The sequence below is a fragment of the Morone saxatilis genome, unplaced genomic scaffold (genome assembly GCF_004916995.1).
Source record: "Morone saxatilis isolate NCDOM2014 unplaced genomic scaffold, NCSU_SB_2.0 Contig18, whole genome shotgun sequence".
Lineage (NCBI taxonomy): Eukaryota > Metazoa > Chordata > Actinopteri > Moronidae > Morone > Morone saxatilis.
Window position 1 is genome coordinate 3146321 of NW_023339740.1, and position 13630 is coordinate 3159950.

The 13630-nt window shown below is 40.9% G+C and overlaps 2 protein-coding genes across 2 annotated transcripts in view; both read left to right on the forward strand.

Annotated features, from left to right (window-relative positions):
• The window catches only part of efcc1 (EF-hand and coiled-coil domain containing 1), a 19735-nt gene extending 9086 nt beyond the window's left edge, over positions 1–10649 (forward strand). Inside the window, exons 3-8 of the mRNA XM_035662796.1 lie at positions 3650–3798; positions 4508–4643; positions 4787–4943; positions 7772–7930; positions 8434–8503; positions 8670–10649. Of these exons, the coding sequence (XP_035518689.1) occupies positions 3650–3798; positions 4508–4643; positions 4787–4943; positions 7772–7930; positions 8434–8503; positions 8670–8803 (805 nt within the window). The 3' untranslated portion in view covers positions 8804–10649. The remainder of the gene's footprint in view (positions 1–3649; positions 3799–4507; positions 4644–4786; positions 4944–7771; positions 7931–8433; positions 8504–8669) is intronic.
• Positions 10650–11773: 1124 nt separating this feature from the next.
• cfap57 (cilia and flagella associated protein 57) overlaps positions 11774–13630 on the forward strand; it is a 10971-nt gene continuing 9114 nt past the window's right edge. Inside the window, exons 1-3 of the mRNA XM_035661115.1 lie at positions 11774–12055; positions 12366–12679; positions 12777–13036. Of these exons, the coding sequence (XP_035517008.1) occupies positions 11899–12055; positions 12366–12679; positions 12777–13036 (731 nt within the window). The 5' untranslated portion in view covers positions 11774–11898. The remainder of the gene's footprint in view (positions 12056–12365; positions 12680–12776; positions 13037–13630) is intronic.

Consider the following 13630-nt stretch of genomic DNA (forward strand, 5'->3'; position numbering starts at 1 on the left):
GTTGTTGAAGTTCAAAGTTTTGTGTTATTCTGAGAGTCTAAGATCATTCCAAGTCTCAATTTAATTTAGGTTACAGACAAGCCAAGAGGTGCATTTGATACAGGAACCTGATAAAAGTGAGGGAGAGACCATACAGACAGTCCAGGAAATGTTAAAATGATTATCTGCTCCACTTGTAGAGTACTTCCTCCAAAACTATGAGCTATATGCTGGTAATTTCTGCCTTGATTCTCCAGCTGATTTGTGACCATGGAACATTTAGTTTAGTTTTTTTCCGTGCTCTTTTAAATGGGACAAAAGGCAAGCAGCAAAAAATGCTAAATGTTTTTAAAGTTCACATGTATATATATATATATATTATATCAGCACTAATTGCACTAATTGCACTGATTTCTTTTGCTGTTTGAGGATAGAGAAACTCCAAAATAAGTTCACTAAGCCACAGCCATGACATATTCACCTTTATGGCTGTGTATTAATACAATACGTATCACGATACAGGGGTTACGATTCAGTATAGTGCGATAAATTGCGTTTTTTTATGCTACCAGAACATTTATCGTTCATATATATTTTTGAAAATCCATACAATATCACAGGACAAAATATTGCAATGTGATATTTTTCGATATTTTCTTACACCCCTATGAACCTTGTAACATTTTTATGGGTTATGTGTTAGAAAACAGTTACCTATTCACTAGTCCACCCAAGTAAATCTTCCTGCTGGTGCACAGTACTATAGGACAAGCCTACTACTTACATGATCTAGCTTAGAAATTTCTGAGTTTGGTTAGGTTTAGGCACAAAACCTACTTTATTTAGGGGGGAAAAATCATGGTTTAAGTTCAAGTAAGTACATTAATCCAGGAGGTTATCGCAGGCAGTGTGTCATGTGGGCCAGACTGCAGATACACCCAGTCCAGCAGACATGAAGCAACATTAACATTCATTTAAAGTTGTGTATCTTTTCTTGAAAAATGCAGTGTTCTTTGTTCCTTGGCTTTGTATTTGGTCTCCACCAACTACTAAACATTCAACTGTCTTTATGTGCTAGTCACTAACTTTATTGTGTGGTGCTGAGCAGGTGGCATACAGTTGGTTTATCATGGCTTCTTTGCAGAAAACAACTGCTGTTCTTCTGCTGGAAACCGGGTTCATGAGAGTGCTTTAAAGGTGCTTAAAAAAACAAGCATTCAACATTTGAAATTGTGTTTTTGTCCACCTGGTGAATGTAAGTGCAGCATTCACTCTCTCCTTTTGTCTTTATTTAGAGTTTATCTTAAACTCTTTAGGGCAGGGGCCTCAAACTGCAGGCCTCTGGGCCATTTCCGGCCCTCCATAGATAAATAGATAGATACTTTATTTATCCCGAGGGACATTCCATCCCCCTACCTCCGGCCCGCAACATATAATATAATCCTGAATAATGGAAATATTTTGAGAATATTGTGCTTTCTTGTAGTACTTAAATGTTGAAGTGGTGAGATAACAATACCAACAGTTGCCCCGAGTCAATTTGAGTTTGAGACGCCTGTCTTAGGGAAAACATCTCGCAGCTAAATGCTACACTGGCTAGTGACTAACTGTCATTTGTTACAGGGCAGGTAGTGAGAATAAGATGGTTAATAAAAACACTGAGGCTGAACCAAACAATAAAGTTGGATGCCAAAAATAATTAGCTGAAAGATGCTGGAGTCGAACTGCATGAGCTATGAGCGACTCCTATCACATCATATTGGTGATTATATTACCAATATAACTGTTGATTAGTGCAGCTTTAAGTTGTTTTTGTGAACGTGTGAGGAACTTCTTCACTAGTTTTAAAACTGTTAAACTTTTAATTAGTGTTTATTAAGAACATTTCCCATAAAAACATATTCTTCTAGGAAATCTGACAAGTTCAATTCTAGTTAGTTATTTAGATCATCACTCATTCATATGTCAGATATGCAGTGTCTTTACTCACTCTCTCAGCAAAATAAGTATTTGAATAGATATTTTCGTTTTGGCAGGGCAAACCCACCCATGCTGCTTTTGCATTTGGTCCATTGGCGAGAGCTGTGATGCCTGTCTAGTGAACCACTGATCGAATTTTAAAAATGTCTGCTGCATCCCACAGTCTGACCGCTATCCAGGATGTCTGTCTGGAGTACTTTCAGGTGTCTGTACTCATCCAGTTGGAATTCCCATGCTCAGCACCATCACCAACACCACAGGGTACCTCGTCACTATAAAACCATGTGATGGGAAAGTCTCCTTAAACACTATAAATCTCAAAACAGTCAAAAACAAACTTTTTTTCATGTGACTTGGGAGGTTTTTACCAGCCTCAAAAGTGAGAGTGTTTGTTGGAGTCCCTTTTTTGTCCCCCAAGACACAAAGCCATTTTTGAACCTCTATGCATGTCAAAGGCCCGAGCCAGAAGCTGCGGCCTTGCTACAGTATTCACTGGACACAGGCTGCGGCCTTCCGCCAACCACTGTCAATTAAAGTGCAATTAGTCACACCAAAGCCTGCGTTTGAAAAAGCCCTCCACCAGTTCATTCCAGAGTCGCAGCGTCTCCACAGCAACCGGCAAAGTTTTGTGTGTGCTCACGTCCGCGCACCAGTCCCACGTTGGTTGGACTGCAGCTGCTGGCCCCCGTGAACCAGCTCCTTCTTTCCTCCGCCGTGGCCCCCGCTAACTTAAACACAACTCTCTGATTGATTGCCTGAAATCATGCTGCAATTATTGACCTTCAGTGAAGTCAGTCGTTTCTGCACAAAGAAACCTAAAGTAGTACACAGATGCAGAGTATAATGTTGTCTTACGGCATAATCCGCCTCGTGCCAACAGGATATAAGCTTGAGTGCTCTGTTTTTCTTTTTTTCAGAGTCAGGCTGCTGAAAACCTTTTTCGAGATTTTCTCGTTTTTTCTTTTTTTTTTTTCGGCAAGGCATCATCATCTGGAAACACTTATTCTGTGATTTACGAAGGCCCCCTATCGGATTTCCCCCAACACAAAAGAGCAGACAGCAGGAGAAACCTAGAAAATTCAAACCATTACAGGACGATTGATCCGTGCAAACTGCAGTCTTCTTTTCAGGAACAAATGTTTGAGTGTGTCTTTGACGTGAGGGAAAAGGCAGCATATAGATTAAAAGTGTTACATATATGTTTCACATGCAGATGGAAAGATATGTAATGGAGCTTAGAAAACTGTTCATGTGCTTAAACATTTCTGTACTTCAATTTCGTCCATCCAGTGTCAGCCAATGTGCTTTTACCTCACATCTTGCAAGCTAACTCCTGCACAGTAACAGTGCCATCCCACCACTGACCCACTTTACTGTAAAAATGCCTTTAAGATACAATGTCTGGCTTCAATTACCCCACCCAGATTTGGCATACAACATCACAGGCCTCTATAAAATTATCATGGCGGTTGTAGATGTGGCTTAATACACGCTGCCTTGTGTTACTTGATATGTTCTCTTTGATGTTGGCAATTGGTTTGGACTGAACTTTTCTCATCTGTGCAAATTCGAAGAGCAGTTTTTTTGGCCCGTTGGTCAGCGTCGGTTAATGTGCGGAGACATTCACATCAGTGAAGATGGCTCAGAGAACATGCAGTCAAACAGCTGAACTCAGAGTGCTCTCTTTCAGGTCGGAGGTGTCGAAACTACAACTCCCGAGCAGCACCAGGGCAGAGCAGCAGCTGAGTGTCACCAGCAGGCCTGCCCAGAGATGTTGCTCAGACTCCCAACATGACCGCTGTTCTCCGACAGGGCGTGCTGTGACCACCCCAGATAAGAGTAAGACATGAAAGTGCAGAATGCTGTGCTGACACCTCTGTACTGCATGATGAGGAGAATTAGTAGACAATGAATGATTTTTACTTCAATTTATGTGACAAAATTCAAAAGAGCACTTGCATCTGTCTAACAAAACCCAGTACACTTAGTATCTTCTTAATACAGCCATAATAAAGTGGGCTAATGAGAGCAAATGTACTGTTACAGATGGGGATTCAGTAGACTACCTCTGCAGTGACTGTTGATTAAGGACCGTTTAACAGAATCTTCCTAACTTGCAGATCCTATCTTAACCGTTTGGTAATTAGAGTTAGGACCTAATTTAGGAAAAAAGATTAGGCACGAATGATTTTCATATGGATTTTTTTCAGCTGATAAGATAATGGATAATTACCTGCTTCTCATGGCCAATACCGATAAGATAACAGATAGTTTGAAGTTAATTCTAGTAAAGTTCATTTTTTACATTACATTCACTACAGTTACATTTCTAGTAAATAATTTCCCATTATTGACCAATAATTTATCTGCCCTGATAATTGCATTCCTAAAACTGTCACGATTATCTAGGCCAAAATAATCTAAATTCACAATATTATCACAATAATCATTAAAAACACACTAGATCACACAAGCGTCCTAACTTTGTGTGTTTTTTGCCTGAAAAATCTAATGACTTTTAATGATGATGGTGTGTTGTGGCGTCTAGTGGAGGAGCAGCTGTTTCGTTCAGTGGAGGGTCAGGCAGCCTCCGACGAGGAGGAGGACAAGTGGACAGGAGACCAACAGAGGCAGGTGGATGAGGTGAAGAGGATCCTGACCAGGCTGTCCTGCTGTGGGGAAAGGTACTGCATCCCCATATAATGCTAAAATACACCCTAAACAGCTGTATTGTTCAGACGGGACTTGCCCCAAAAAAATTCTGATCCTATTCAACAGCTGTCGTAGATATGACCCTCACAGACTCTCTCCTCCTGTTGCCGATCAGGTGCGACGACAAGGCATTCAAGAAGCTGATGTCTAATTTCGGGAGCTCGAGGAGCGAGGAGAGCTGCAGCGCTGTGGTGGAGCTCCTGGAGAGGGTGACCAGGTTGCATAAGCAGCTGGAGCTGAAGGAGAGCAAGGCAGAGATAGACATGGACCAGGTACAAACCACCACTGACCTCCATCACACCAGGGTGGGCTCCTACAGTTTCCTCTGTCGTGGTCCTGGATCCATTTATACAAAACCATTCTCTCTGGACAATGTTCTGCCTCGATTTACATCATAAGTCATTTTGTGGCTGTGCGTATGGTGTTAAACTAGATTAGAGAGGACTGGTGAAGGTTGTTATGAAAGTGGAGGGCTTCAAAGGCAAAACCGCAGCTAGAGGCATGATCCTGCAGCTTCCACATAACCAAACCACCAGCAGAGGCACCAGAGCCTCCCTCTGCATGTGCGTGGGTGTGTTTGCAGCTGTTTCTCACTGGGGCCGACCACAGAAACACTCCCCCCTTGTCCCGCGTGACACTCAGGAATATCATAAATTAAAGCTCTCTTGTTACAGTCGAGTAGTATTTTCACAACACAGGAAGACGGGCAGAGCAGGAACCATGACGTAATGTGTTCCCAGAACGTCTCAGCACTCAAAGAGGGAAAGTTAAAACTAAACAAAGTCCTGACTGTGAGGCTTTGTTTATGTGCAGGATGTGTGGGGTGAGACCTTTGTCCTTCAATATGCTATGACGTAAAGGTGCACTGCAGGGATTTCCAACATTTTTGGCAGAGAAACATAAGAGACGTGGGCTGAAAACTCACTCTAACCTCAACATTTGACATACATTTACATTGGGGATATTTATATTGTAGAAAGATGTTCAACAGGCCTACCAAGTAATAATGGGACATTTCAAAGAGTGACATGTCCAGCTTCTATTGTAATAACAAGTTGTTTAGTCTGTGTTTGGTCTTGAAGGATAAGGTTGGCAGTATTCTACATTTTTCTTATTTTCAACAAATCCCATGAAAAGACCAAAACCCAACAATGAATGTATCTACTAACAAGTATTGTGTGTATCAAAGAATCTTCTGATATGTCCCTTAATTACCATGGACACACACTAGTTTATTTTGATTCAATGCCACATACACCCTTCTGCTACCCTAGATACTCACCAGAGCACAAAATGTAGATTAATCCACTGCTGAAAATAGTTCCCAACAAATAATCCACTGTTACTACCAGGAACTTTGATGTACTACAGTGCCCAGCTGTTTCAGGAAATTATATTTTAGTCCATACTATATGTTTGAGACCCCTTTTTAAAGATATACATCTTCTTTAACACCAAAGACGTGTAGGGATATCAGGGAGTATTGAGACACTGACTAACACGTTGTCGGTTTTGGTCTTTTCATGAATTTTGTCCATAATACAATGATACTTAATTGTTTCCTTGTAATTTTGCAATGCAGGGTTGCATGGTTCAGGTTGTAGTTCCCTCTATGCTATTCAGAAAACAAAAACTTTTTTTAATTATTAGTAAGAGTGCTAAGCATGTAGTGTGTTCACACTGGAAAAGTGCTGTAATTATAGTATACTCAAAGATGTACATATGTATATTTATATGAATGTGCACACATACGATGTATAGTGTACATATAGTGATGGACAGTGTGCAGGATTGTTTGGTTTTCTCTTCAAGCCAAGAGTTTTTGATCCTACGCACCTGTCTTTAGACTTAAATTACGACTGTGCTGTTGAACTATTGTCCTACAATGCAATGCACAAAGGAAATGGAGGAGCTGCCCACAGTTGGAAAAACTTTTAACAGTGGTGAGACAGTTCCAGGAAGAAAAACAAAAACATATAAAAAGAAAAAAAAAACTATAACTATAAAATAATTGAAAACATTTGTCTTCTTTTTGTTAAGCACATCTTATATTATTTCCTGTTGGCCAAAAACAGTAATGTACATAGATTTAATTTATACTAGCTCCAAAAACAGCAAGCTGCTATCAAAATGAGTGTCTAGTACACTGTGAGTAGTATGTAGTTGGGATACAGATGTATTAAGTTAGCATTAGCAGCTGCAGCCAACATGGCTTACACAGAAGTAAATTGTGCAAAAAATGTCATTAACAAAAATTAAACAAGCGAAATGTAAGTGAAAGTTGCAAACTATCTGCTGTAGAGTTAAAGAGTATCACCATCCTGGACTGCCTCATCAGTTCCAGTGGCTAATGGGTATTCCCAGGTCATTTCCAGCTGTTGTACTTTAATCAGATTGACTTGAAATCGGGTCAGTGCAACCTTAATACGTTTGTGATGATAAATCGGGAAGCTGTGTTGCGGTGGCGTGGCGGCCATTTTACCATGAAACGGGAAGTTTAACTCGAAGGTACATTGTCCAATCTGACCCAATATTCTCATGCTTGATAAGAGACCTGTTGTAATCACATCTAGATGTCAAAAGTCAGTGACTGTCATAGCACCACATGCTGGCAAAAGGACATAACATGTTTTATACTTTGATGTGCTCCTCCTAACAGCTTGACCAGATGCACCTCAAATCAGGTCAGAAAAGCCTTAATACATTGATGATGCTATATCGTGAAGCTAGTGAGTTTTCGTTGAACAGCGTGCCTGTTGCGTGGCGTCAAATTTATATGTGTCGCCATGAAACAGGAAGTTGCTGTAACTTGAGTGTACATGGTCAAATCTTCCCCAAACTTCACTTGTTTGATAAGAGTCCCAGCCTGAACACGTGTATATGCCAATATTCAGTCAAGCTCTGTGGGTTGTTCACACCATGATGTCATATGAGTTATTTAAAGGGAGGACTTTTCTCGGCCCATGGCATTCCACATAATTTAATTGAAAACGGGTGTTTGATACAGGAGGAAATGTTGTACAGTAAATTAAATTAATTTACAAGAAGTAGTGTTCTTTCTGTATATTGTGATTGTATGGGTTTGTCTTGTGTCTTCCAGATGAAGGACTCGCTGGTGCAGGAGCTGCAGCAGAAGGCAGAGGAGACAGAGCTGCTTCAGATGGAGCTGCAGATGCTGGAGACAGAGAGGGTGCGCCTGTCGCTGGTGGAGGAGAAACTTGTAGACATCCTGCAGCTCCTGCAGCAGCTCCGAGACCTGGTTAGTCACAGTTACAGTAGCCTGAAGAGGTCACGGCTGCTAATAACCACTGCTTTGTGCTAACATTCAACATGCTTTTATAATGTCAAGGCCCAAACATATTGTTTTGATTTTTAGCACAGAGAAGAAATCTTGTAAACAGCAGTCAGACAAAAACTCTTTACTGAAAAAAATCATTTTTTGCTGTGTTGGCAGTTGAGAGGGATCCACCCACACTGCACTGGAATGATTTTCAGACATCAGAGAGAAAATTTCACAATTCACTAGCATTGTTCAAGGACAAACCTCCATATGGACATTCATTCACTGACACTTTGACCTGTTGAAACAGCAAACAGATGTCTTACCTGTCCACTCTTTTAACTAATTATAGCTCTGAGAGCAAATTAATTTCACTGGTTGAACACACGTGAGAGCCTCTGTGGCTACAAGACTCAGATTGCCCATTAAAACCCCCGTAAATTGCCCGATAGCTATCTGAGAATCACTCTCTCTTGTTTCAGAACGTCTCGCGGAGGTCTCTGGGGAAAATCCTGCTCAGCACTTTGGAGTCTTGCAGCGACCCACAACACGGTTAGTGGGGCTCACACGCCCAATAAAGTCAATACAGGTCCTGTGAAATGTGATAATGAAAATTCACAGCCACTCAGGGCGGGGAATTGAATTAAACTCTCGCTGGGTCGTCCGTAACACAATTCCCCTCAGCGGTCACATCTGTTCTGTTTTTTTTTTTGCACAGGGAAAGCCCACATTCTGGAGGTGCTCAACGCTCTCTACCATGAACTGGCTGCTTGTGAGATTTTGTCAACTGGTGGACCCCTGGAGCGAACGCAGAGTCAGCAGTCCCTCAACGCCCTCATCATCTCCTGCTAATCAGGACTGCCTCTTGCTGGGCCACAGATGCTCCAACAGCCTTTCTAGAGGAAAGCTTAAAAGAACAAGCTGATTTATGTGTATAGTGTATTATATTGTAGCTTATATACTCCTCAGACCCTGTTATATTAAGGGATATTAGTCTGGAATGTTAGTGTAGCAAAGGGCTTTATTAGGTATAAAGGATGTTTGTGTTTATACATGTTTTTTTCAGATCTTTTATTGCACATAACTCTTTCATCAACCTATATGGATTTTATTTTTCCACAACAGAGTTCTGAATGTGAAAATGTTGAAATAAGCTAAACCTTAAAGGGGCATAAAGTAGTCTGTGAAATGTATCGACATCCAGTGGTCAACAGGTCAAAAACTTCCCCGACAGAATTGATTGAATTTAAAGGAATCTGCTTCATCTAAGTTTGCATTTCAATGTATCATACACAGACAAGTCCAGCCTATGAGAACAGACAGTCGGTGTGTATTGTGGGACTCTCGGGATGCCCCAGCGTTGTTTAAAGGACCAGTGTGAAGATTTTACTGACATCTAGTGGTGTAGTTGCACATTGCAATACCATCGCCTCCACCCTCCCCTTCCAAGATTGTTGGAGAATCCATGGTAGCCATGAAATGCATGAAAGGGTCTGTCTAGAGCCAGTGTTTGGGTTGTCCCTTCTGGGCTTCTGTAGAAACATGACGGTTCAACATGGCAGCTTCCGTAGAAGAGGACCCGCTCCCTCTGTAGATAAAAACAGCTCATTTTAAGGTAACGAAAACACGATACTTATATTCAGGGGATTAGGAAAACATACCTATGAATATTATATTCCAATTTTGACAATTGATCCTCCTAAATGTTACTCACTGGACCTTTAACGGTGTATCCAGGTGTCATTAACATCAATAATGTTGGTAATATCTACATGGTATTTGCATTCAGGTGCTCATGTGCATCATTATGTACTGGACCAGGAAAAAGCCCTGCAAAATGTCTGAAAAAACAACCTCAACTAAAGGTCCACAAACTCACTTGTTCCAAAGTTTTTGACCCTATTGCACAGTCTTCAGCAAACATAAGGAGTTTTTTTGTAGATGTTGAAACTTCCCATTTATATAGAAATAGAAATAGAATGTAATATTCATATCTATGTTTCTAATTAGTGTATAATCAGCTGAACGTAGAAATTGTTGTGTTTTTTGTGTTACCTAAGATGAGCCTTTTTGGTCTACAGAGGGAGGAAGAATAAAACAATGTAGCATCCAGCTCTTGTTGGCAACCTGAACTTGTTGTTAACAGGCTGTTGATAAATGCCTTTTTCATGGATACAGTGCATTTACCATTAACCTACTACACTCATTGTCCAGGGACTTGTCTCAGGTCACCGCTGTCTTTCACTAGGCAACTTCGTTGTTGGAAAATTTTTGCATAAAAGGGGACGAGGGTTGCCTAAATGCTGTATTAGTTTGGGTCTGTGTGAGCCTCAACCATGCAGGCTCAGCCAAGTATTCAGAACCTCTAAATATTATAATACCATATTATTACCATATTCATTTGTTAAAATGGGTCAAATAATATATCATTTGTTTCTATTTGAGAAGGCACCTTTTGTTGTGTGTCTGTCCCAAGAGGGAAGCACACACTGACTTTGGCTGATCACAGAACAGTACAAGTTAGCCTCCTCATGCTTGTTTCTCAATACAATACAACAGATTTACTTTCAATGAAATGTGCATTCTGAAACACACAACATGCTCATATCAGCTGGTTGTCTTGTCATTACTGTCTTGAAATAAGGGTCTTGGATGCAAAGCCACTCACTGGTGTTGTTGAATCATTTCATTAAAGCCTTTGACATACGCAGTCTGGATCGCTGTGATTTATTTATTTATGTTTGTGAAAAAGAAAATGTCAAACTACCACAGCTGCCAGCTCAATCAACCTGACCCACATCCATTTGGCAGGCATCAGAAAACAACTCATCACTGAAATCCTCAGACAGCAAGATGACGCTTAAATGTTGGGTCACTCTCCAAGAAGTTGTTTAAAACTATAATATTTTAACCCACAACCTGAACTATAATTTCTCTTACAAATGTATTTTTGTTTTATCCTCCATATTATAATATTTTATTCCTTAAGGTTATAGATTCACATTTCTCCATACCTTTGATCTTGTAGTACTACCTGTTTATCCTTTTCTGACCACAAGGGGGATGTAAGTTCCTATGTGCTATCCTATCACTCCTCCCACTGGCCTAAATACAGAGCAGCTGGTTCTAGGCTACAAGTACTGCATTCAAAATCCTTCTTAAGGAAAAACATGATCAGAAAAACGTACTTATAAATCAAAAGTTGAAGTAGCCAATTTATTGTGCAGCAGAATGGCCCTGTCAGTTACATTATTATCATCATCATTATTATTATTATTATTAGTAGTAGTAGTATTACTGAGGCTACTAACTATTTATCTATACCAATACATCTATTTTAGTTTTAATATGCAAAGTAACTAATTACTTACGTACTTACTAACTAGTAAGTAGGCTTTAACTGTCCAATAAATAAATAGTGTAAAAAGTACAGGATTTCCCAAGCGAAAATATAATATTTCATAATACTGTATTAAAGTAAGTAACTCAAAACTGTAACTGAGCAGACTTCAATGCAGAAGTTTAAGTGTTGTTTACTTAGTGATTAGGAGTTGCGTCGCTAGGCAACCACCGAAATCCCGCGAGATGACGCGTTTCATTGAAAAAGAAACGGACATCATTAGTAAATTTGTCATTTATGCAAACAACGTGAAAATATAAAGAAACGGAGGGGGAAATGCAAAGTCTTGATGATATGGTGGTTGGAGAAACCAGAACGCCAGTGGAGAGGGAACTTTAGACGCTCTCAGGTTCTCGCGGGATTTCCTGGGTTGCCTAGCGACGGGACTCTACTACCATAGCTACCTGTCCCAGTGTGTTTTACTCAGTCGCGTGTGCTCTTTCTAGGCTTTAAACGTTGAATTAGTGTGTGTTGTTGGAAGAAGTCGTTATGTGTGGACCTTTCAACCATTTTAATAGCTGCTGAAAAACGATAAGTTCCACTGAAAATGGCTACCGTCGTCGCACAGTCCCATTTCATCTTCGGTCTGCGCACAGGTGTGAGAAACAATTTGTGTTTCTTCGACGAGCAGACTGTCGTCTTCCCCTCCGGAAACAACTGTGTGTGCTACAACAGCCTCCAAAGATGTCAGAGGTTCATTCCAGGTAGGCTGAGTGACAGACATCTTCTCTTAAACTGTCAAAGTCATTTCTTTTAAGGAGTAAAAGTAACATACCTTGCTAATATTGTTTCCAACAGTGAGTTCTAGGGACATTATATTAATTATTGACTAATCTGCAGACTAAAGCGGCATTAGGCAACTTTTCTTAAACTTTCCCTATATCCTGACAGTAGTACATGAGACTGATAATCTGTGAATAATCCAGCTCCTCTGGCTCCTCCTAGTGCTCCTAATGGCATTTGCAAGAATTCCTTTTATGTTCCCTCTGTCAGTTGTTTCCATTGTCTCTACAGGCTCAGAGAAAAGCCAGGGCATGCGTGCTCTGGCCATCAGTGCCAACCGGCGTTACCTGGCGGTGTCCGAGTGTGGTGAGAAGGCCACCATCACAGTGTTCGACCTGCAGCATGAGCAGGGCAGGAAGAGGAAGGTTCTGACTGCAGGAGACATGCTCGTTCAAGAGTTTGTATGCATGGCTTTCTCCCCTGATTCCAAGTACCTAATAGGCCAAACCGGTGGTCCGGAGTGGACGCTCATCTTCTGGCTTTGGGAAAAACAGAAAGTCCTGGCAACAGTGAAGACCAGTAACTCAAATAATCCTGTTGCCCAGGTGAGTCATCCATGCTGTATCACTGCAACCACAGCCCTTGTACTCGCAAGCGTAGCCGGCTCTGAGCATGTTATCTCTTTTATTGACATCCCATCAGGTCAGCTTCAACCCTTACAACAACACGCAGCTCTGTGTGAGTGGAACTGGTGTGTTCAAGCTCTTCCGCTACTCAGAGGGAGCCCTGAAACAGTGCAGCTTCCCGAAGGTGGAGTCTATCAACTTCCTGTGTCATACCTGGATGACGGCGGAGCGTGTGATCGCTGGGACAGACACGGGCAGGCTGCTGGTGTTAGAGTCTGGAGACCTGCGAAGAGAGATTAACATGGCTTCCAAGGCTGGACAGGAGCAGTCTGACAGGTCAGAAGTTGGACCACATCAATACTGTGTCAACCAAGGACGTCCACAAGGCCAGGCTAAAGTTGCCTGAGCAACTGTTTGTTGCTGTTGTGGCTGCATAAATATAAGTAGCCTGTATTGCTAAAGTTAGAGCAAATGAAATAGCCATACTATCCGTACTTTTAGCATTTTCTTACACGTTGTGCAGTATTGCATGAACCAGTTTTAGGTTAGGTTAGCAATGGTGACATAAGTCCAGAACTATCATGGGAATAAAAACTTAAGGAACACCTGATCACTTGATGCAAAAGTAATAAATACAGATTTACATTATATTTTAAAAAGTAAACATCATTTGTGTAAATTTACTCTGTTAAAAAATACAAGGGCATTTGGTAAAGGGTGCATAATTACTTGTTTAGACCATCAACATATATAAAGATGGATGCCACTTTTCCATTTTCTGTCACTGTACAAAAATCAATCTAAAATATCTTGGATATGGCACAAGCAGGGCTCAGCTGTCAATCAGGACATGAAATGAAAAGCTAAAAGCCTAAAAGCTAAAGAGCAGCTTCAGCAACAGACTCCTTCATCCCCGCTGCTCTAAGGAAC